The following is a 23731-nucleotide window of genomic DNA, read 5'->3' on the forward strand; positions in this document are numbered from 1 at the left end:
GGGAGGGAGGGATACCCAGGTCCTCACACCCTTGTGAAGACCCCAAAATAGAGCCTGGGGCACAAATGCTCCTGTTTGTACAGTAGAGTTTGTTAAGTAGAGTAAAAGAGAGGTTCTCTCTTTGAACCACATACATCAACAAGAAACGACACAAAACGCTTCAAATAACCCCACCCTCTATTTTTTCCTCATCCCCCCCCAATCAGTAACATTTTCATATTTACTTAAGTTAATGACAGGGATCTGATATACCAGATACTTCAACCTACACATTTCAAAAACTAAATAAAAGAAGTCCACTCTTGCCCCTTTTTGGAAGGTGTTCTGTGTCAACAGGTTGCATTACAGTCACTGTATTAATCTTACTTCTTTGGCGTGTAAAAATATTAATATGAAATGCTCTCACTAAGCAGAGCAGTATTTTATTCAATGTTTTATTACGTTGATTAAGAAAATTTTCAAACACATAGAACAGCATTTGCCACCAAAAAACACGCTTTTCTCTTTTCCTACAAGTCATGCCCAGCAGAGCTGTCAGGTTCTGAGAACCGGGGTAGGCAGAGTCTGCAGGTGGCCCAACACAAACTCCACTTGGTCAGGGAAAGCTGCAGAGGGTCAGAGCAGGCAGCCCTGTGACAACTCTTAAATAACTCAACCTGTTACACCTAAAATAGGGGTCATTCTATTTACCCACAGATGTTGAGGTGGGTTCTGAAAAACCTTTTAATGATCTTTCGAGGACACGTCAATCACAGATGACCACTCACTTGAGAGCTAACTAGAATGTTCCATACACTCACCCTGTGAACCTAATGTTGCATGCTAGTCAACTTGGCCATCGGTGCCCTGTTGCTTCAGGTCACTGGGGCAGTTCCCTTCTGAAACAGGAGGAAGGGAGAAGGCATGCCCACAGATGTGTTTCTTCGTTCAGATCCTAACCTGCCAGAAAGCCCACAATCCTCTGGGCTCCCAGGCCACCTGCCCCAAGCCCTGGTATCCAGGATACCGCATGAAGCTGCTGCTCTTTTAGCAGGCCCTCACTAGCCAGACTCGAGTGGATGGCTGCAAGCTAATGAGTTGTGTACCCCAGCCCGGGAGAGGCCCCATCACGTGGCTCTGGGATCAGGTCTGAGCACCACCGATTGCTGTGCACAGATCAATTTACCCGGGTCCCAGCGGCCTGCCTGGTGTCCTGTCAACCCAGGGTTTATTTGCTGACAATTATGGCCTTCACCTGGAAACCTTCATCGCTACTAGGGCTGATTAGAGGGTACCTAGAAATGAAAGGACGGCAAAGCTGATGGGTAAGCCAACTCTTTTCCTGGAGGACGGTGACAGAGGCAGTAGCAACCCACAGCCAGGTCAGACATTTTGCCATGGGCTGTGCTAACTCAGCCACGTTGATACCACTATTTACATAGCACTTCTCATTTTCCCAAATGAGTATGTCTTCTGTTATCCCACAGTAACCTATGAGATATCAGGAAGGGAAGGTGGTACCGTTCTCATTCAACACCTGGGGAAACTGAGGCCCAGAGAGGTTAAGCCCAAGTTCAATTAACGTGAAGCACTAGACCTAGAACTCAAGTCTTTTGGTACCTGGGCAGCTGGAAAGATTCAAAAGGCCCTAGAGGGCCACAGCTAGAGATGCAATCCAGCTGTGACAAGTACCCCACCGGCCCTCTCTGTTGGAGTCAAGTGGGCTAACTAGGCTCTCCTGGCTGTGAGGGCGATGGCCTCTAAACGGATGGCAATCACTGTCACCAACAGTTGGACAGAATGGTTAAGGGGCCAGCCAAGTCTGTCTACCCAATACATTTCTGGGTTTATTTTCTACGCTAGAAATGGGAGTGTTTGAAGGGCAGCCCACCCATTCCCAAACAAAATCAAACTGTTTTTGTTGGACAGTTCTCTGTTAAGCGGCTATAAGCCGAATGCCATTAACCACAAAATGTAACCATAAAGGCCATAAACCCGACATTGTTAATTAATTAAATGCCTCATTAACTTTTTTAAAACATGATTTATTCAATTCATAGAAAATTTAACCATCACCACTAAACGCACAAGCATGTGGTTGCAGACTGGCCTTTTAGCCTAAGAAACAGAAGCCTTTTTACTGGAAGGGAAAGGTTTGCGTGTCTCTGGCCATGCAAGTCATCCATTTAACACAGAGGGTGTTTCTAAACCTCAAGAATCAGATTAACACGACGTAAAGCTCAGACAGCCTTTTTACTGCACATGGTATCGTTAGCTAAGCAGAAAATAACAAGGAAAGACTAACTTTAGGAGAGCCCTCCCAGACGTGTGCATTCAAGCCACACCTTTACCCCTTCACCGGGTTAAGCAAATTGTCCTTCAACTTTAAAAGGTTTAAATTGCCACATCTCCTGACCGGCCATCATCCTGACAGTTTAAATTCTGCCTAAAGAAATCCTAGAAAGTTGGGTTCAAAATTGAAAGCTTTCATTCAGTAGTTAAATGTTCAGCATCAAAACTGGTGACCTGTGCAATTTGTGTATTAAACTTTACATTTGAAGGGGGGGAAAAAAGCAGTTGTCCTGACATAAACATTCCTAAGGCTTCCTGTGCGCCACGAAAGGCCTGGTAGCCTATAAAAAGATGGATCAAGTGCTCCTTGGTCCAGGCCTCAGACCCACTGGCTCTATGCAAACCAAAAGGGAAACTCCCTGAGAGGGCCGACAAGAATCTGTTGAGATCTCTGGTCCCAAAGAGACATGGGTGGAAAAGATGCCACGATCAATGGTGAGGCCAGGAACCCCACAGTCCACCCTCCTGGCCCCCCATCCCCTCATCTCCAGTGTCTCCTGGAAGCACAGTCCATTTTCTCAACCATGACTAGCAAACCACGACTAGCGAACGCTTGGCATGAGGGGTCTAGCTCAGTGCCACATGCAACATCTACTGCTCTTAGGTCATGGGAAGCCAACCGGCTGCCACTTGGATTTCATGAGTTAACTACCAAATCTTCCAGAGTTCTCTTCAGGTAATCCAGAGATCTCCAGAAGGGACACGTTGACACAAAACAGCACCACCAACAAACAAAAATACTCCCAAACTAAGAAAGCACTCGGGCTTCCAACTTCCCACCCACACAGTCATGCCTCAGGGGTGGAGGCAGTCACACCATGAAAGGCTTACTGCATAATGGACAGTGGCACAGTGCTGGCCAGGCTGTGGGAGCCAGCGCTCTGGACAAATCCTATGAGCCCTCAGCCGAGCCCGTGCCAGCATGAGTCCTGCCACCCAGGCACTCATCCACACCTCCACACTCAGCCTGCTCAGCCGCATTTTATTTTCACCATTCAACTCCCAGAGGGCTGATGCCAGCATAAAAAAATGCCTTTGCCCTATGGGCTATTACATCACAATTTCAACTGACAAGCGTGGTGGGGGAGCTGCACGGGGCAGAGGGAGTAATCTATCTCACAGAGGTTTGGAACTGTACAAAGGGCAATTGCAATGTGAGCCAGTCTGGGAGAGGAGTGGGGTGGAGGAGGGGTGGGAAGGTGGGGGGGCTGGGCTTTGGAGCCAGACTGCTGGATTGCTACCTGTACAAGTCATCATTTAACCCCTCTGGTGCTCAGTTTCCTCATCTGAAAGTGGGATAATACTAGTTATTACCACACGAAGATGTGGAAAGGGTGAAATGAGTTACATTAGATCATACAGGCTTAGAAAAATATAAGCGATCTTTCCATCTATATTGCTACAGCAATATAGGCTATTGTTATCGGCAATGCTCGGTGGGGATATGTGGCCAAGGGCAGTGAGTTTGGGGCAAAGCCTGAGTCCCCACCGCCTCCCCCAGTCCTCAGGTTCCCTTGCCCTCGCAGAAAAAGACGGCTCAGGTCCTTCCCCCGACCCCTTCCTACCTGCACAGACATTTCCTGTCCACAACCCAAAATAGAGCTAACAACTTCTCTCCCCCTTGCTAATCAGAATCCAAAGGGCTCATTAAAATTCCCCCAGTCGCCAAGCCCTGGGTTATGTCAGATTTTATATCAGAGATAAGTGAGCGAGATGGGAGGGTGCCAAGCAGCCTACCTGCCTGAACACGAACTGAACATCAGAGAGGCCTTTCTTTTCACACCGCGATTGAACAAGCCACCAAAGAGAAGGCAATGGAGTGGGGCTAACACAAACATCCTGTGGGATACCCAGCCCAGCCCCCTCAAGTGGAGGGGGCTGGGCTCTGAGTCTCGTCTCTGCCCAGTGCCCCCCTCAACCTCAAGGAGCAATGGCCTGTGGTTTCTGAATCCAGGGCACCCCCAAGGACACTCACCTCATAGCCAAGCCGGGCAGCACGCTGCAGGAGGGTCTCGCCGGCATTTTTATTGACAATAAGTCTCCGTGCTTCTGGGGGCATCGGGCGCGACTGGGTGGCCTCTGGAGGGGAGCTTGAGCGTGGCAGCTGTGAGGACTGGGAACTTGGTAGCAGTTGCTGCAAACGGTCAAAGGGTTTCTGCTCCTGCTTCGCTGGTGACAGATCATAGTTGGAACTGGGTTCAAGCCGCTTTCGGAATCTCCGGACGGTCACCTATCACAAAATCAGGCAGTGTACACATTTAAGGCCACCTTTCATAGCCGCCTCTTACCCCAGCTACAAACCCAGTGGAGGGAGGCACGTTTTCCCTTCTTTTGGGGATGAGGGGTTGGGGGTAGAGGTTTCTTCTTACAGGTTTGAAACTTTACCACCACCCAGGAGATGTTCCCCCCTAGGACGGAGGAGTGACATTTGGGGGAGGAGTCCAGGAAAAGGAAAGCTTTGTCCCCAGAAGCAGAGTAGCAGGCAGGCAGGATGTGCCCAGGCCCAGAGGTACCTTGCCATCAGCATTCTCCACGTAGTAGTCCCCTGTCAGCGACAAGCCCCGCCTGGGCTCCTGGGGGATCAAATGCTTGGTTTTGCACAGTCTCTTCCCGGATGGTTTCTCGCTGTTGTCGGTGTATTTCTGCAGCAGGGAGGCAGCCTGGCAATCCTCTTCTTCGTCTGTGCACAGCACATCTGTCTTCTGGCTTTCTTTAATTTTCTGATGTTTGGCAGGCGGCCTCGAGGCTGGTGTGCAGCTTGGCTGAGTCTGCTTTTTGCCGCTTGCATTGGTGGATGAAAGGCTCTTCATGGGCGGAGAGCCCGAGAACACAGGCAAGCCTAAATCCAGAGGGGGTGGTGGGTGAGGGGAGGAAGGGAGGGGGAGAAGCAGGCGTTACACAGTTGTAGCCAGTGTGGAGAGAAAAGCCCATTGTTAGCACTGATCACTGGAGCGGCTTCAGTTTTTAAAGATATACCAATTATGTTTTCAAAGCATTAATATTTTAATTACCCCACATTCAAATGGCAAATAGGTTAACCCACAAAATACCAAGTGGCAAGTTTCTTCAAAGGCCCGGGACAGGAGGGCAGAAGCCAGCCCCTTGTGCTCTCTCATCCCCACCCCACTGGCCCTGGGTACTTAGGACGTTCCCAAGGATGGTCCTGGGCACTCAGGACCTGGTGAACAGACACAGCCTGAAGCAGAAATGAGTGCACTGGCAAGCCCCCAGGGTCACCCAGACGTCCTGCCCAGCCATAGGCTGGGTGACAAACAGCCCAGGAAGTCAAGCTCCTTCTTCTCAGCTGCCCTCCTCACCGTTCATTCCAGAAGTAAGTATGGAGGTTGGAAGGGCATCATGAAAGAACTCGCTGCCTGCCACCTTGTAGTCACTCAACTTCTATGGCACTTCTAAGGTCCCCTCAAGGGCCTTTTCCCATGGGCGGTTGACCCCCACCCTCTAGGAGTAGGGCAGGCAGTCAGAGTGGCCTCTGTGTACCTTGTTCATTGTCACTGGACTTGAGGGACTCTTCTGACCAGCTTCTGTTGCCTTTGGCCTCTGCCCTTTTCCTGCCGGGTTTCTCTTCAGAGATGTTATTGCCTTGGGCAGTGACCTCAGGCTCAATAGCCTGGGTCACTTCCTTCCTGCCCTGCCGGCCAGGTTTGCTCTCTGCTGCTGATACCTGCTGCTCCCACCGTTCTCTAAGGTGCAGCAAGTGGCGTTGTTTTTTAGGATGGAGCCCTGTTAATTCAATGCACACCTTCAGGTTGGTCAGCTCATTATAATGTGGGTCTTCTAAGTGGTTAGAGGAATTGTTTGTCATTTCCCTCTCAGGCCAGTCATCTAATGGAGAAATAACTACAAATTAATCAAAAAGCCCCCGGGGAGGGGGTAACAAACTGTCTTACCCATCACTAATGGGGGGTGGGGTAGGGGTGGGGTGTGGTCATGGTCTTGGTTGGAGAGTCTCACCAAGTCTTGGGAGGCGCCTATTCGTCTTTGGCCATATGGGCCACAAGATCTTTCCTGACTCTGGTTTTGGGGGGAGGGAGGTGTGAGGGCTTCCCCAGGGTTCTAGGGTGGGACTGGAAACATCCACTGCCCCACCCTGTGACATCCCCAGGGAGCCCTGGGGTGAGGGTGGGTGCTCGCCTGTCCACCTTCGGCCGCTAAGCAGACAGCCAAAGTCGACCAAGCTCACCTTTGGAGACCCGTCTCCGCTTGGCTTTCAGCAAAGGATCCTCTGGCAGCTCCTCCACAGTGGTCTCAGTATGGGTGCTGTCACCTGAGACTTTGCGCTTTCTGTCCAGCCGGAGGGTGGGGCTAGGCGGCATGTCCACAGCAGCCTGCTCCATGGGTGGCTCGATGACCGGCTGCCTGTCCACGAAGTACTTCTCCACAGGCAGGTCTTTGTCCTCCGGGGTTTCAAAGGGGTCGTGTTTGTTTCCAGCACTATACTCACCTGGGGGAGGGGAGACAGCAACACAGAAATTAAGGTCCAAAGTTCACCACAAGAAAGGCAGGATTTGGGGAGCAGGTGGGCCCTCCATGCCCAAGGTAATTTGCTACCAACAGGCCGTCCTGTGGAGACTGAGGGTCTCACACACTGGAAGAACAAACACCTCAGAAACAGCATGTCCCACAGGAAGGTCAGATGAAGACAATCAGTAGTAAAAGCAGACAGTGCGGTGTTTATGAGTCACAACTTTCAATACCTTATTAAAGTTGGGGCACGAGACAATTGAAATGAGGCATCGACACTATCTTTTTTTAAAAAAAAATACGATGAAAGAATTCCCCCCACCTGCTACATCCTAGTCGGTCAACTTTGATGGTGCTTGGATCCCCTCCAGGGCCCTTTCCCAGAGGATGGGTGACCCCACAACAAGATCCAACCAAGCCAGGGCTGACCCTCTCTGGCAACATTGGCTGAGGTCATTACTTTGAAATAAAAGGCAGGCTGGTGTAATAGAGACCAAATGTCCCCTAAATGTCATCTATAGAAGGGGTTAACACCAATGTTCACGTGGGCAACAGGGGAGATGATAAAGGAAGAGCGACAGGAGGGTGTTGGGAGGCAGGGAAGCTGGGAGGCCAAGGGCACTTGGAAGAGGAGCTCGGTGCATGCACAGGGTCGGTGGCAATGGCAAAGAACTCAACCTGATCCCTGCACACCCCTCTGTCCTCTTTCTCACGCTCGTGGGGGTGGGGGAAGCATATGACTGCAACCAAGGGGATATTCCTATGTCCTGTTCAGGCAGAAAGCCCTCAAGGCCTTGGTACCCTGGTAACACCACGCACACCCACAAGTACGGAATCACCCCACCTGACACTCCTTCGTATGCAAGCATCTAAGGACATTCCAAAGACAAGAGACCTCCCCCTTCACTGTCAGGTACCGGTATGTCTTTCCACACTAGGCCAGCATTCGCTAAACTGTTCACTCCAACACCACCTGTGCCACTTCTGCTCCTTCCGCTCAACCTGATATCCACTTGGGGCCTTTCCTTAAATCGCCTCAGCCCAACATCTCTCCTTACTTTGCTCTGGCCTAAGAAACAGCTCATCGACTGCTATGCTGCTTGCATTTTTTTCTAATACACAAAGAATTCCATAGCCATCATGGTGATGTACAGGTGTTCCCCCAAGGTAACTCTGCACATCACCAGGGGAAGGAGTTTCGTGTTGCAGTAACACTGAGCTAAGTAAGCTGCCCAAGTCCATTTCCAGATGAAATCATAAACACACTCCTTATACGCTAATTCCATTTCTCCTCCTTTCCCCAGTCCACTTCAAATATCATCCCCCCCTTCTGACCAGCCCTGCTGAACCCCTGGTCAGCCTTCACTTGGGGGCTTTCCCAGCTTTGAGTGGCAGTCAGTTTTGGGGACAAGTGTCATCCTGGCCCTTGGCTAGCGTGTGTTCTTAATGGTGGAAGGAGAGCATTCACCTCCTTTCCAAAGGGACCTTCATATGGGACAAATGGGGCCACGTCTGTTCTTGCAAAAGGATTCGTGGAGTTGCCCCAACTATGCGGGCCTTCCGTCATGGCAGCGTTCCAACACAAAGCAGGTGGGTAGCCAGAAGAAACCTGTAGCTCGCCCAAACCTCTGGCCTGTGCGGGGAGCGGCTGCAACTCTCACTCCGGCTGCTCTGTGACCCTCTTAACAGCTCTGGCAGTAACAGCACCACTTTACAACTCGGCCCCTTCAGTTGTAAAGTGGGAAATATTACTGCAAGCCACCTCCCAGGGTGGGCTTCATAAACACAGGTCCAGCCGGCAAAGGCAAAGTGGGAGAAATCGCTTTAACAAAAGGACGCCAAGACTCTCAGAGCAGCTGGAATTTTAGCCCCCATGTATATGAAATTTTAAGATGTGAGCCCTTCTAGTTATACCATTTGACTTCTCTGGTCCAATCAGCTGTCCCAGAAAGCCCTGTTGGGAGAGGCTGGGGATCAGTGTCCAAATGTAAGGGCTATCTTATGAACCACCACGTGCAATTCTAGAACTAATTGCAAAGTGTAGTCTCCCATCAACACCCCCACATAGGTAGGAAAGATGACAGTGCCTTCCAGGGTCACAAATAGGCAGCAGCTTGGCTGGCATGGGGCCCCACCTAGAATGGGGCTGCTCTGCCCGGCCACCTCTGCCCACACCTGAGATGTCTCCCACTACGATTAAAAATCACTTCCATTTTATGTTTTAGCTCCAGGTCTTGGAGTCACCTGAGCCTGTAACAGTCCCGACCCTGAGAAAGAGGCATCTTTCTCAAGGAGACGGTTTTCCCCCTCACGGCAAACTTCCTTTCTAACAGTGAAATTACTTTATATCTCACCCACCTGACTTTTTGCCACAGGGCCCACAGTGCCCACCACAGAAAACCACCCGGAAGACTTACAGTGACTTATTTCACAGGTGTTGGCAGGCAGTGACTGACTAGGGACCTTGTCTCCCTGCTCCTGGCGGAACAAGAGCACCCCTACAAGATGAGCCCTGTCTCCTCTGGGCCTCCCATCTGGTAAAGCTGCCTGGGTGTGGAGGGCACCCCTTCACCTTCCAGGATGGAGAGCGCGCCACACACACACACACACACACACACACACACACACACACACACACACACACCCCTGCCATTCCAGCTCAGCCAGGGATGGCGCTCTTATGCCTAACCTTCCAGGTGGTCCACTCCTGCCTTGTCACCAGGGGCTCAGCAGCATGATGTCTGTAGTTCCTCATCCCAGACTGAAATCACCCACCCACATAGTTTAGTTGCTGTCTTCCCCATTTCTCCTGAGGATGTTTTCCCAAACTATGTCCATCCAGTCTTTCCCCAGCCCCCAAACCTCTCTCAGGGCAAAGATCCCAATTCCACTCAGTGACGTCCCCAAGACCTGACTCAGACCAGTAGTAATCCTGAAGAACACCCACCCTGACTGCCCAAGATACACAGGGCCACCTGCTATGGGGGAGAGACTCCAGGTCACATTCCTGCACATCACATCAGACGTGGAACTCCTGGATGAGGCTATCCCAACCGCTACCCACAGGAATACCCTTGAGAGCAAGGGAGATGCAGATAGATAAACAGAGTCCTAACCATCATACTCTGCCATTGTTGCTACTTTCAGTCTTTCTAAAAGCGGGAAGCCATGTGCCCTTGGTCACTCAATCTAAGCAGATGTGACTGTGGCCATGCTATTCGTGGTTTAACACTTGCTCCCTGCAGCGTGGTCATATGACTCAGCACATACACCCCATAATTTATCATGGTTATGCCGTGGCATTACTTCACAGAAGCATTGCTATGGCAACGTTTACAAGTCACCGTGGCAACAAAGCACCCTTACCACTGGCCCAGTGAGTTCTAAACAAGGTGGGAGGGTTACTCACGATTGAAAGTCACTCCATCACAGGTAACTAACTGTAGCACCTCCCAGCAAAGGCTAACCTTCTTAAAACCTACACCCTCTACAGAAGAGGCCCAGGCAATGTCTTCCAAACTCAAAGTACACGCAGGTTGCTTGGCCAGAAAAGAAGTTTCCTGAACTAAGAGGTTCTGTGAAGCCCTTTGACCCAGGCTTCCTCCAGTTCCTGCCCAGGCATTGCCATTGAGCAGGTCCTGGGTCTGCCCCAGCCAAGTGGCTGGCAAGGAAGACGGTCAGTCACTCCATGCCTGAGAAAGAAGGGATGGATTCATGCCTCCTTGTCCCTCCCCATCTTCAAAATGCCACTGATGGTTCTTATTAATAACCTTCCAAGTCTGAGGAGCCTCTTGACTCATTTGTTGAACTTGTAAAATAAAAATTTCATTCAGCCACTCCTATCACAAAGAATAAATGAAAATCCTGGACATTGTGTTTTCAAGTCAATTCGCTTTTCTTAAGCCAGTCCCTCCCAACAAGATGCACCCACTATCCTAGGTGCTCCTGGTGCCTCCAGGAGTGGAAGGCTGCCTTGGAAGAGGCACGGCATCTGGAAGGCGTCCTGTACACTCTTTGTGAACCCTGCCTGCCTCAGCTCCCATGTGCTCAAAGCTCGACTCTTGGCCACACTGACACTCATGAGAAGAGAACTTGAGAAGGGGACCAATATGCAGCGGGGTCCAAGCCCATGTGGGCTCAAGACACAAGGGCCAAAAAAACAAGGTCCATTTGATTTGCAGCTGAATGGATCCAGCCCCTGCTGTTCCCTAGATGAGGAGGTGGCAGCAAGGACAAAGGCTCCTCTAGGTTACTCCTCTTAACCAACCACAAGCCACAAGCCCCCAGGAAATGGGGGATGGTGACTCACCTCCTTTGTTGTCCCAGTCTTTAATTAAAACCGAGCCTCTCACCTTCCCCAACCCTTCTCCTGCCCTCAGTGGCCATTTATGGCTTGTTGAAGCTGAGAGAAGGGCTTTCCGACTCATCTAGGGCTCGGGCTCACGCCCCACCTGCCACACTGAGTTCTCGTCTCAGCAGGAAAGATGGGGAAGGACACAGACTTCTCTAGGAGGGAAGTTGCAGTGAGGCCACTGAGACGTGAAGGACATGGGCCACCTTGGGTCTGGCCATATCACTGGAAAACCAGAGAAAAGGCAAGAAGACTTGAGGCTGCCTAGCCTCTTGCTCCCTTCCTCCAGCCTCCCTCACCATCTACCCAGAACAGAGAGGGCATCTACCTCGCAGGCAGTTCCCATTCCTCAGAGAAGCACCTACCCTTTAACTTGGCCTTGCCCACATCTACCAGGTCTTCCCAAGAGACTTCCCCAAGTGCTGGCACTCTGACGCACCCAGAAGGCAAGGGCTACATGCCTGTGGTGGCCATCAGGGAGGAGGAAAGCTTTCTTTGCTGCTTAACTCAAGAGCAGCCTGGATTCTCCATTTTCCCATGTCAATCCCATGGCGTGGAGGAGTAAGGACACCTTTACTTCAGGTACATCAAGAATCCCTCGGGGCTGCCAGTTAGCTCAGTTAGTTAGAGCACAGTGCTCTTAACAACAAGGTTGCCAGTTCCATCCCCACATGGGCCACTGTGAGCTGTGCCCTCCACAACTAGATTGAAACAACCACTTGACTTGGAACTGACGGGTCCTAGAAAAACACACTTAAATAAATAAAAAGTTAAAAAAAAAAGAAAAAAGAAAAGAATCCTTGCCACTCAGGTAAGGCTACCACTGACTAGCAACAGAAGCTCTCTTCTTCGTGACTAATAGAACAAACTGGTCCTGGTGTGGCCAACCCAGAATCCTGGCCACAGGCATTTGCCTGACTTAAGATGAGCTGGGAGTGGGCTGGTGGGGAAGGGGGTTGTGCTCTATGCAGCAAGAAGCATGCTCTCCCAGACCACAAATTCTCCCAAACTTGATCAGGCACCGATGAACCAAGTGTGCGTGGGAAGGTCAAACCTATGACATCCAATGGCCCAGAGCTTGCAAACACACCCATCATCCTTGACTGTCCCGTCTCAGGAGGATTTCGCACCCACTCTCTCAGTGTTCACCCAGACGCCCTAATTCACCATCACCACCACCATTTCTGAGGGCCAGAGCATGCATTTAAGAAATGACGAGAAAGACCTTCTCCACTTGTTGCCAACACATCTTATCAGGCAGGGAGGGGTCATGAGCAAACCCCAAAGTTCACCACAGTGGGGGAACAGCTGTTGGGCCTGAAAACTGACTTGAGGAAAGCACAAGCTTTCTTACAACATACTGCCTCCAAAACACAATACACTCTGTCTGGTGGGAAGAACCCCTTTCATTTATACAACATCCTTGGATTGTGTTGTCAACTCCCAATGATGACAAACAAATCCGCCACAGAAAATAATTACGCTCATCTTTGCGGTGCCTTTATCATCCTTCATCCACTTAAACAAAACCTCTGCATTTGGAGGGAGACTATAAGTACTCTCCATTCCAGAGTAGACTGTCACTGTGGGGGGGTGGGGATAACCGCTGGCTGGAAGTGTCATTCCACTGCTACAAAAAAAATGTATCTGTACCCGCTACAAAATAGAACATACATGTGCCACACTTACACTTAGTTTCCACTGCCATTCCTCTGCTATATTGTATTAGACTGTTAATAACCACAGAACCAATTTTAATCTGGGAAAGAAGATGTGTCCCAGGAAATAATTTTTCATAGGAGCCTCCTTACTGGATGCTACAATGTTCCAAAGGACAATCAGCCCTTCCCTCCATGGACGGCAAGAGTGGCCTGTTCCTCTGAGCAGCCACTAACTAGACATTGGGCCATAGTAAGTGAATTGTCACCAACTAGACATCAGGGCATCGTAAATGAATTGCTTCCTCTCACTTCCCTCAGCTCATTTTTCACCAGTCGCCCATTTTCACCAATGTGGTACCACACACAAGCTGCTTGGGTTTACTTACATCTCTCATTGTCATTCTGGTCAGCAATGGCCTCCTCCAGGGCGACCGACTTTGGCTTTTTGTCCTGATTTCCTTTCAGCCTTTCCCAGTCAGCAGGGCTGAATTTGCACACCTCGGAGTCTTTGGTTGTTGGGTGGCCACCTTCTCTCTCTTTCATCTCCAACTCTGAGAAGCGCATCATTGCACGCTAGAAAGAGAACGGAGATGGAAAAAAAAAAAAAAACAACACCTTACCATAAAAGCTAGTTCATTTGTCTTACCTTAAAGGAAAGTATTTTCAAAGAAAAGTTTGCCCAAAACCAACCACAATTTATGATACAACTGAGATATTTTTAAATTTAACAGATAAAAATTTAAAAGTATCTATATATAAGTAGTCACACATTCTTTATTCATAAAGCCATATGTATAGATATATATGCGGTGTGTATGTATATCCATACATACACTATTGCATAGAGACAGACATTCTCTTTTGAAGGTAAATAAAACAAAACAAAAACACAACGCAAAGAAAACAAAACAAAAACACAACAGAAAAGAAAACAAAATGCACAATGAATAAAGACGACCATGGCCCACAAACTTCCCTTTGTATATTTGGAAATGAAATTTAACTCAAAAGGTTTATGTAAGATTCTAGTAATAAAAATTTGAAGAACTGACCTCACAGTAAGCAGCGGGTAGACATAAAATACTGTCCTCTTGTAATCCTTCCATCTATGTAATTAAAATGGGCACTCAATGGATCATTTAGATAACTTCATCCATTTTTATAAGCATAAACTAAATTTTTTTCTTAACATTGCAAAAACAATTTGGCTTTATTTATCTTTTAATTAAAAGTAAAATATCTTAAGGAAATTCCTATACAACATCTATCATTCACTAGCAAGTTAAATACATACTCTATCCCTTTAAGCGAGTTTCTTTCTTTTTTTTTTTTGGTGAAAAAAAATTGCACGAATCCCACAGACATGCGGCTGCTACACACCTCTACCAAGTATCACGTAAGGCATTCTAAGCAGCACTTCTAGGTATATTTGTTAACGTACAGTAACGGCAGAGAAATCAAAGCAATTGATAGGTACATGTCATGCAGTCTTTAGATAGCCTTCACAATAATTAAAACTTCCGTTCATCAGTATTTGAGTGGAGCTCTCTTAAAATCTACAGAATAACTTAAAATAATCAGACACATGAACCTCCTAAGTGCTACCACTCATATCCCCTTACTGGCCACATTTCATACATTTAAATTACCATAAGCTTCATTAACCATATCTGCTCAGTGTCCTTCCCTACCATACTCCCCCAGTCCTCTTTACACATTAAAAAAACTGACACCTGGTAAAATGACTGACATTTGGGTGGGGGGCTCACCTGCAATGCCCGCTGCTCCCGGCTGAGCTGACTGGAATCTGCATACAGTTCAGTAGTGACACACTTGAATCTGTCACCCACGTAACCAGCGGAGTTGGCGATTCTCTTTGCCAGCTTAGATGGCTTCGGTTTCAGCACTTTGCCATCATTTGATTCTGCCTCGTCAGCTCCATCTTTGGTATAGGTGGGGGTGACGTCCACACTCGGTGGGGCACCGCCAACACAAAATGGTTTGGGATCCTCTTGGGCTTTACCAAAAGTTACAGCAGGGCCATCGCTCGCCAGAGTTGGCTCCAGGAATGGAGTGGAGACTGGCATCCCCAGGTTCTCCTTGTTGGTTCCTGCCGGAATGTTCTCCTTGCTTAGGCTGAAGACTGACTGGCCTGGAGCCTGTTTGAAAGTATAAGCTTCGTGGAAGTCACTGATGCGCCCCAACTCGTCTCTCAGGGCAATGAAATCACGGTGTGGCTGCAGGGCTGGGTCAGCGGGGGGCTTGGTGGGCTCAGCGCTCTGGCCAACACTCTCAGCTGCAAAGCCAGGTTTGGAAACATTTGCGTCAGTTTTAGCATCTGGCTCTTCCCGGAGGTCTACATAGACAAGCTTGTCACTTTTGACAACCGTTTTCCCTTGATTCCAGCTGGGGCTCGGCTTTAGGTTCTTGTCGGTGGGGATGTCTGAATGTAACTTGGTGCTGTTAGCGTCCAACATCTCGGAAAAGCGGTTACGGAGGGTTGGGTCCTCATAGCGGGCCCTCTCGTGAGAGCGGGACCTCCTGTCTGGTTTCTCCTCTTTCGTGATCTCTATGGGAGTGTGAGGTATCAACATAGGATGCACCATACCCAACCCCAGTGCATCTTGGTAAGTCACAAACTCTGGCCGGCCTGTGGGCAGCCCGTAGGGCAGTCCAGGCTTGGGGGCAAGGTGTCCAGGAAAGAGACTGCCATTGGGCAACAAAACTGGGTGAGGGTAGACAGGTCCCTTGCCATGTAAGGAGAGGGGACTTATAGCAATGCCCTCAGGCGCTGGGTAAGGGAGGTAACTCCTGGGGTAGTGAATTGGTGGGGACCTGAACGCCTCATTTGGAGAGAGAAATATTGAGCTTGGCGGGAGGCCATTCTCGCTTGCTTTGAAGCTCGGTTCTGGGTTGCTGGCTTTGGCGCCCTTGCTGCTGGTGCTACCGCTGTGCTTGGCAGGCGTGGTTGGGGGCTGGCCCACGTGCTGAATGACGGATGGCGTGGTGTCCACAGAGCTCCTGCTGGTCTTGCTGCCATCTGCATTGGCATTTGGGGCTGGTGACGCGGAAGCTGGGCGGCCCGCGCTGGATACTGCCCCCGAAACGCTAGTGACCACGGCATCTGTGCCGCCCATCCGGGGACACGAAGAGCTCCGCTGCTGTGGTATGGCCCAGTCCAAGGCCTTGTTTTTCAGCGGCATGGCTTTGCCATTGTTCTCTTCGTTGGGACTGGGCCCGGGCACCACCCAGGACGAGGGAGCCGTGCTAATGATTTCAGATCTATAGATAGCACAGCTGTTTCCTGGAGGAGATAAGGTTTCTTTTGGAATCTCACTTCCAGAGAGCACTAAGCCACTGGCAGCTCTGCTGTGCACCAGGACTGTGGGAGCCACCTTTTTGACGTGCTCTGCTTTGGAAGCGTCTACGTCCACCACTTTAGAAGACAAGTCCAGTGGTTTATCAGTGACGTCTTTGGTAATCGTCTGCTTCTCCAAGAGAGGAGGTGAGCCACCATCTTTCCTGTCTTGACCCACTGTTTTCCGAGTGTGCCCAGGAACTGGCTGGGCACTTTCAGTCCCTTCCGGAGCCTTAGGATACTTGCTATTAGAAAGCCTCACCACGGGGAAGTCACTGCTGACCGACATGTATGGCTTTGACAGGGTGACAGAGGGCGAGGTGGAGATCCTGGCATAATGCTTGTGGAATTCGGAGTAGGTGTCTGCAGGGGGCTGGGAGGGAAGGTGGACTCGGGGTGAAGGCCGAGGCGAGGGGGGCAACAGGAGAGCTGCATCCCCCGGCAGGCCACTGGTGACTGGCTTGGCAGAGGGCACCCTAGGCTGTTTACTGTTCTGGATGTGGGGATAGGCATGGGAATCAACTGGGTTCCCAGGACTGACGCCCATCTTCCAGGGCAAGCTTTTGTCTGCGCAGTGGACCAGAGGTGGGATGGCTGGAGAAGCCGAAGGCGTCGAGAGCCTCATGGGCGAAGCCAGGGACGACGGGATGTGGGGACTGACATAGTGAGGTGGTGGCAGGTAGAGAAAACGCTCCCCATTGGTGCAGACTGGAGAATACAGCGGCTGGGCCAAGCTGTAGGACTGCTGAGGTAGCAAGGCCTTGTACATGTTCAGTGAATACTTATTTGGCGAGTCAAGGAAAGGGTAGATAGCTGGCGTGGCACCCTCCATGTAAGGATTGACCCAGGGCAGCCGCAGGTAACTAGCACCATTGATGTTGAGAGGGCTCTGTTTGTCGCTGGTAGGCCTGTCCAAGCCCAGTGTTTCTGCTGTGGGCACAGCACTTTTTTGTATTCCAGGTGGTGTTTTGTATATAGCACTGAAGCCATTTGGGGGTTTTCCAGAGACAGCGGAGGCCTCCACCGTCTCAGGTGTATTCGGTTTGAACTGCACCTCTGGGTTTCTTTCAGAAGAAAACCCAAGACCACCTAGAGTGCTTGTGGCAGCCTCCCGACCTTTCTCGGAGCCCAGTCCACACAAGCTAGAATAGACGATGTTGCCTGGGACACGCAGCCCTTCCCGGATCAGGCCAGTGCGGTCCATGCTCAGCGCTGCAAGGCCATCGATCCGATGGGCCGCGGTCGCATCCACCTTTGCAGAAGAACACGGGTGTTACTTAGGACATTCCTTCAAAGCGCCGGGCCCGTCCCGAAAAGAAACCTCAAACTAGCTCAAAATGACATCAACCTTAACATCTGAGCAGAAAGAATTAAAGAGGATTCACAGGGTCTCTGGCCCCTCCCACCTCATCCAAAACCCTTCCTTTGCTGCCCACCTTTCTCCCCTCTGTTCAACTACCCTGAAAGCCTGGAAAATGTTGATCCCTTTAGACTTGAGGCCCACACATTAATTCAGTCATCTATTCACTCTGGAAAATTCACCTTCTCATCAAAAATTCTTTGCTACAACTGAGACACACCAACTCCACTGCTTTCAAGCACCCCCCGTATGGGGATCCAGAATGAACAGTAACTCTCCCTCGGCCTGTTGGGTTGGGGGTGGGGGCAGTGTTCACTGGGGTTTTCCTGGATGTATTTAACATAACAAGAAACAATCTTCAGTGGGACCGGAGGAACAGAGGACTTTAGCTGTCTCATTTCTAAATCAATAAAGAGGTCATGGGTCAAACTGTGGTTGCGTCTTTTGACTTCCTCTCCCTGGTGTCTGAAGAAGGTTCTGTGTTTCATATTTTACAGGAAAGGTAAACCCTAAGGATCTACTTGGAGGTTGGAAATTTATCCAGCTGGGAGCACTGATGTGGCATGTAGCTTAGCGAAGAAAAGAAGGCACATATCCCACCAGTTACTAGGGGACGCGGACATAAATGGCAAGGTGTCCAAAGGAGTACGTGGCTAAGAACCTGAGGTAGGAAAAGCTTAGGTGAGGGCCTTGTCCTGCAACAGACAGGGGCTTTCCTCTCAGCCGTGTCCTGAAACACCCCTGCCCTGCCCCTGAAAAGCCCTCTAATGGTATGCAAATTAATACACGATTGATTACAGATCACTGAGATTCAGATAGCACATCAACAGAAGCCATTAATCTCTTACCACGTTGTGGTTCAAGGGATTTTCTTCCCTTAGTTCCAGTCTGGCCTTTGAAGCGTCACCATCATTTACAGGAATTTTCCTATTTAAAAGGACACACCAACTTCATGAAAGCATTCCTCACTTAATCCATCTTTCATAGATCACCCCCACAACAGACTAGTTTCTAACAACTCCATTTTTTTCAACTGCCCTTAAAAAGAAATTCCTCCCCAATGGCCCATATTGAAAGTTGTCCCCAAATGGTGATTCAACTGGACTGGGAGAAACAAAGGAAGGCCAACAGGGACATGAAATCACAAATATGTCCCCTGATTTGGGTAAACCAGAAATTAGGCACCATTCCTCTAGCACAATCTTTTTTTCCAGAATGCCAAGTAGGCCGAACTGGACTCTGCTGTCCTAGATGACGCTTATAACTTCTACCGAAGACAGACATTAAATAATACAATGGCCAAAGACCAAAGCACATATCCCACCAGTCACTAGGGGACACAAAGCTGGAGTCCACTGGCTGGTCACATCAACCACTTCTGTTACCTACAAGGGCAGGTTTTCCAAACTTTTTCCCAAAGTAAGGTACCATGTCCTCTGAAACTGGTTTCCATGGTGATAATGAAGCCATATTTGACTTCCTTTATCAAAACGATGGGGGATACACACTAATATCATACAAATGTCAGTCTCTCCAGGCTCCAGAGGAAGCCACACATCTGTGCCAGGCTGCTGCGGCTGCCCTGGGACTTGTTATCAGAGAGCATCGATAAAGAAAGCGCCTGGTGCCAACTTCCAAATGCCCAGGATAAAATCGCTGACAAGCAGCAGAGGAAAAGTTTCATCATTACCCCGAAGAGCAGCTTCAATCATCTACTGCTTAGCTGCCCCTACCCCACACTGCAAAATTACTGATTAGGAAACCTAACAGAGCTGTCAGGTGACTGAAACCAGGAGCCAATAGCCTTGCCGAATAGGCGGCAGAGGACGCCGAGAAACCCTGGGCTTAAACGAAGTAAAGGGTGGCTATCTCCCCAGTTATTACTGAGCAAACTATTTGTTTTAAAAGCACATCGAATGCCGATCCACCTGGGCCCACACTCTTGACATTTAGAGTTAAAGCAGCATATAGACTGGGATTAATTCTCCTTCATAAATATGAAATAATAAATTAAGGACGAAAGTGCACTGAAAGGCCGCTTTAGGGGCTAATCTTTTAAAGGGCGGCAATGCTTCGCTGAGCTGGGTTGCCTGTTAAAACTGTAAATCAAGGGCCGCCAGCGAGGCAGGAGATCTCTCCCCCACCCCCTTTGTGCCCATTCTGGCTGTGAGAAGGTGAGGGGGAACTTGGCTCTGCTAGGGGGGCGAGGGGGAGAGACCCTTGTGCTCTCTTCCCAGGCCTCTGCCAGACAGGCGCATTCACCTGTCTTCGTTGATCCCACACATGCGGACCCTCTCGCTGTTCATCCAGCTGTGAACGTTCCCATACAGGGGGGTTGCTGAAAGCATGTCGTCTTCTTGGATGGCAGCTTTTCTTCAAGCGTCTAGTCTGTTGAAAAAAACAACAACAACAAAATCCCAGGAGGTTGAATAAAGAAGAGCCAAACAGGAAAGGAGAGAAGCCCTCTTTCTAGGCAATTCACATAGAACAGACTCGGGGAGGCAGGTTGTGCTCAATGTTCTACAGATGGCCACGAATGAAGGCACATACCTGACCTGAAGGTCTGGGGAGGCGAGAGGGTTAAAGCGCCAACCCCCACACCATCCGAGATATAGCCCCCTGCCCACTGGTGGGCCTCCCTTCCCCTTTCCCAGCCTTTGGAGAAACTATACTTGGAAGGAACGGTGCTGGATCCCAGGGAGCCCCACTGATACTTCTTGGGGTTGAAAGGATCAGAGCGGGTAGAAAGCATCACAGTCAGGTGTGGCCCACACCATCATGCATTTCCAGGGCTGTGGTATGTGCAATTTACAGTTCTAGGGTTAAAAAGAGTTGGTGGGCTGGTGAGCAGCCCCACCCCAGCCCTAGATTAGATTAAGCACAGAACCAGGGTGGTTTGGCCTGGGAGCTGCAGAGGGAGGCGGCTGAGTAATTCAATGACGCCTGCTCGCTAGGGACAAGAAATCATTAGCGAGCGCAGAAGTCTTAGCAGCCCAGTCTGCTGGGCTGCCAGCCGCTGGCACACTGGCACTCTGGGAGTGGCCAAAAGCCACCCATATTCCACGTACTAGGAGGCAGGAGGCAGAGGCTGCCAGGCAGAAGAGGGGAGAGTACCTCTCCCCCACCCACACATACTTCCTTACCTTCTCTGCCCACCCCCCCACCCACATCACATTCTAGTTTGCTGCATGAGTGAAGGGTCAGGACAAGCTGCATTTTATTAACAGGATTATCACGGCGCGTGATTTATCCTCGTGCAGGATTTTAATTGCTCTTTGGAGGTTGAGCCGTTTCTTTTGACTGCGCTTCAGCCCATATCCTGCTGTTAAATGCTGGGTTAATAAGTAGGGGAGCCTTTAATGCCTGGGACCGATGGCCCTGGGCAATTCCCTGCTCACAATCACATCGCCAGCTCCCTTGTCTGGACTGGCCACAGCGTCTTTACCAGGGGACCCGAACCTGAGTGTGAAATCATTGGCGTGCAGCTCATCAGGGGAACTTTTCTTTCTCCTCCTCCCTCACACACCCACCCACAGTTTCCGAAAACCCAAATGTTCCCTAAGTCGACACATTTCCTTTGTTAGCAAGAAAAAATATGCAAATGCTCGTTTTTTACACTTTAGCACAAAAGCAGACTGCCAGGCCTTCCTGGGTTGGAGGCATCGGGTCCAGGGAGTCTTTTTCTGAGAATCTTGGAGTAAAGGGTGGGGGGAACACCTGAGAGACCTGAATCCAAAAGCCAGGCCGTCCTTGGGCATTTCTTTGTCCTAACTAGGCCTTTTGTCCACCAGCATCCCCCATCAGACCCTATACGTAGAATACCGCCTGGTAATCAAGAGCCACACGGACAGACACACTGCGCACAATCAGAGCTCACAAATGAAGCTACAGAACGAAAGAAGAGGCAGACATCTGCAGAGTGTGGCAGGCCTGGTGGGATTCTGAAGGAACTATTTCTCTGGGAAGCATCTTTCTTACACAGACTGGGGTGTTTCCAATGCGAGAGCCACAGTGCCCCCAAAAGACAGACTTGGGTGTCGAGGAAGGTTCTGTGGGGACTCGTGGCCTTTTCTTCCATCTTCCAAATATACAGATCAAGTTGAGGGCAAGCCACTACTTGTGCTGGGTCGACCACATGGCACGCTCAACGGAGTGTCCCCTCCCTAACCTGCCACCCCTTCTAACAAAAGGAAGACATTCTGGGTGTCCTAATGTAGAAGGTAGAGCACCATTCCTTGGTGCAAGTGTCCTGGTCCTTGGCTGCAGCAGTGGGACCATACTGTACCATCCCCGAGCTGTGTATCATGATGAAATATAGAAATTACATGAGGACCAAAAGGGTCATTCAATCCAACCTCTAAGAAAAGGAAGAGGGGAAAAAAAAAGTGTGTGCCTACAAAACCTCCATCTCCTGGTGTCCCAGTCTTCAAAACTGGCTTCCCCTTAAACAAGCCCTTCCTACATGACTCCTTTAGTAGTCACTTTGTGACAAGGATCTCCAAGCACCTGAGGAAATAGGAAGGGTGCTGCCTCAATCACCCTACTGAGCACCCTTTCTTTAAAAGGGCTTTTCATTAGAAAGGGCAGCCTGGACTGAGCGGAAAGGTGAAATGTAGTTTAGAGACATCTGGAACCACTGGGTGCTTTCAAAGCTTCTCTCCTTCTCCAGGGCTTATCCTGTGGGGTTTTCAATATTAATGCTGCACAGATAAATGACACCAGGCGTCAGAATGAAGTGTTCTCACATGCACAGGGTCAGATGGAGTGTTGAGGCCCAGAGCTCCATTCAGTGTCATCTGCGTGTGTGTTGCGGGGGGGGGGGGGGGGGAAGCAGGGGGATAGGCAGGGCTGAACACGAAGCAGCAGAAAGGTGGGGGGTGTACGTTGTTGGATCCTGCTGACTACAAACACGCACACGCACACTTATAATCTTTAGCTGCCCCATGAACTTTTTGTGAACTGTTTAAAAGTGGAGGTCTGTTGAACAAACAGCGGCGCCACTGCCAGCCATAATTTCATTGCAACAAGCTAAAGACTTTTAACTCTTCAGGTTCCTGGCCAAAGATGGAGCTGAGTGGAAAGGGCCAATGAGCAACGGCCCTGCCTGGCACGAGGCCCTTCTCCAGGGCGACAAACAAGAGCAGCCCAAATCCCTGGCAGTGACATCCTCAAGCAAAGGCCACACTATGTACACCCCACCATTACTGAAGATTGGGGATTCCCCTCCCCCATCTCTCCGGGATGTATTACTAAACAGGACAGTGGGGGTACGAAATGAAGAGACGGAGAGGCAGAGAACTGGTGACACTCATCCCACTCCACTTCTAGAAGCGGCTGTTGAAATAATGGGGGGCTTTTTTTTTTTAACCTCTAAGGGGAAGTGCTTCAAAACTGGCTTCTCTGACCCTTGGCCGTGGGACACAGTAGAGAGGGCAATGATGTGATTTGGATGACAAACAGAGCAGGCACTTTGCTGATATATGTAAGAGACTCATTTGCCCTTATTTCTCAACACACATCCCCCCCCCCCGCCACTTCTTCCACAGGCAGGCTATGCTTCTAGAAGTGCCAAGATGTGTGAAGTCACTCATGAAATGCACTTTACAAGCACCAACCTGTTTGCAGTGTGAGCTCTGTAGCTATACCTTGGCTCTGGGGTTTAACCCTTTTTTCCAGTAAGAAGGGGGCTAGGATGTGGGATCAGGATAAAGAGGGAAGGTGGCTGAGAGAAGAGGTCAGACAGGGAAACGGACGAGTGTCTGGTTTCTATAGCACAGATAGGAATTGTACTGGCTGCCTGCTAAAACACCAGTTCCGGGGAGAGATCTGGCTAGAAAAATGCGGACACACACCGGGGGTCTCTAACTCTCAGTTTGGCGGTAATTGAAAGCACAGGAGAACTTGGGTCTCCCTGGACAGACATCTGCTCTGGAAGCCAAGAGCTATGATTAGTATCTGAGCTTGGCCTGGACACTGGGGAAAAGGGCCTGATTGGCAGAAAGAGGCCAGAGGGACCAAGATTAGGAGCTGTCACCTCAACCTTAGCATGCCTGAGAAGGGGTACTTCCACCTTTTGTGAAGACATGAGGGGGCACATGGGCCCCAAGCAGCACCCACCACCATCATTTCGCTTATTCCTCATGGCAGGAATATACCATTATGGACTGAGGAAAAGGTGAGAATGTTTT

At 49.9% G+C, this 23731-nt stretch overlaps 1 protein-coding gene across 11 annotated transcripts in view; it reads right to left on the minus strand.

The window, feature by feature from the left end:
• Positions 1-23731, minus strand: part of BCOR (BCL6 corepressor) — a 113620-nt gene that overhangs the window by 5430 nt on the left and 84459 nt on the right. For 8 of the 11 annotated variants that reach the window (XM_019747884.2, XM_074323206.1, XM_019747886.2 and 5 more), the window contains exons 2-10: positions 19806-19931; positions 18392-18470; positions 14595-17435; positions 13878-13931; positions 13212-13398; positions 6533-6793; positions 5830-6174; positions 4845-5170; positions 4307-4561 (exon numbers count right to left, since the gene is read on the minus strand). In XM_019747884.2, coding sequence (XP_019603443.1) covers positions 4307-4561; positions 4845-5170; positions 5830-6174; positions 6533-6793; positions 13212-13398; positions 13878-13931; positions 14595-17435; positions 18392-18470; positions 19806-19891 — 4434 coding nt within the window. In that variant the 5' untranslated portion in view covers positions 19892-19931. The remainder of the gene's footprint in view (positions 1-4306; positions 4562-4844; positions 5171-5829; positions 6175-6532; positions 6794-13211; positions 13399-13877; positions 13932-14594; positions 17436-18391; positions 18471-19805; positions 19932-23731) is intronic. The other 3 variants (XM_074323210.1, XM_074323209.1, XM_074323211.1) reach the window with 3 other exon arrangements.

This window comes from Rhinolophus sinicus, chromosome X, assembly GCF_036562045.2.
Source record: "Rhinolophus sinicus isolate RSC01 chromosome X, ASM3656204v1, whole genome shotgun sequence".
Classification (NCBI taxonomy): Eukaryota; Metazoa; Chordata; class Mammalia; order Chiroptera; family Rhinolophidae; genus Rhinolophus; species Rhinolophus sinicus.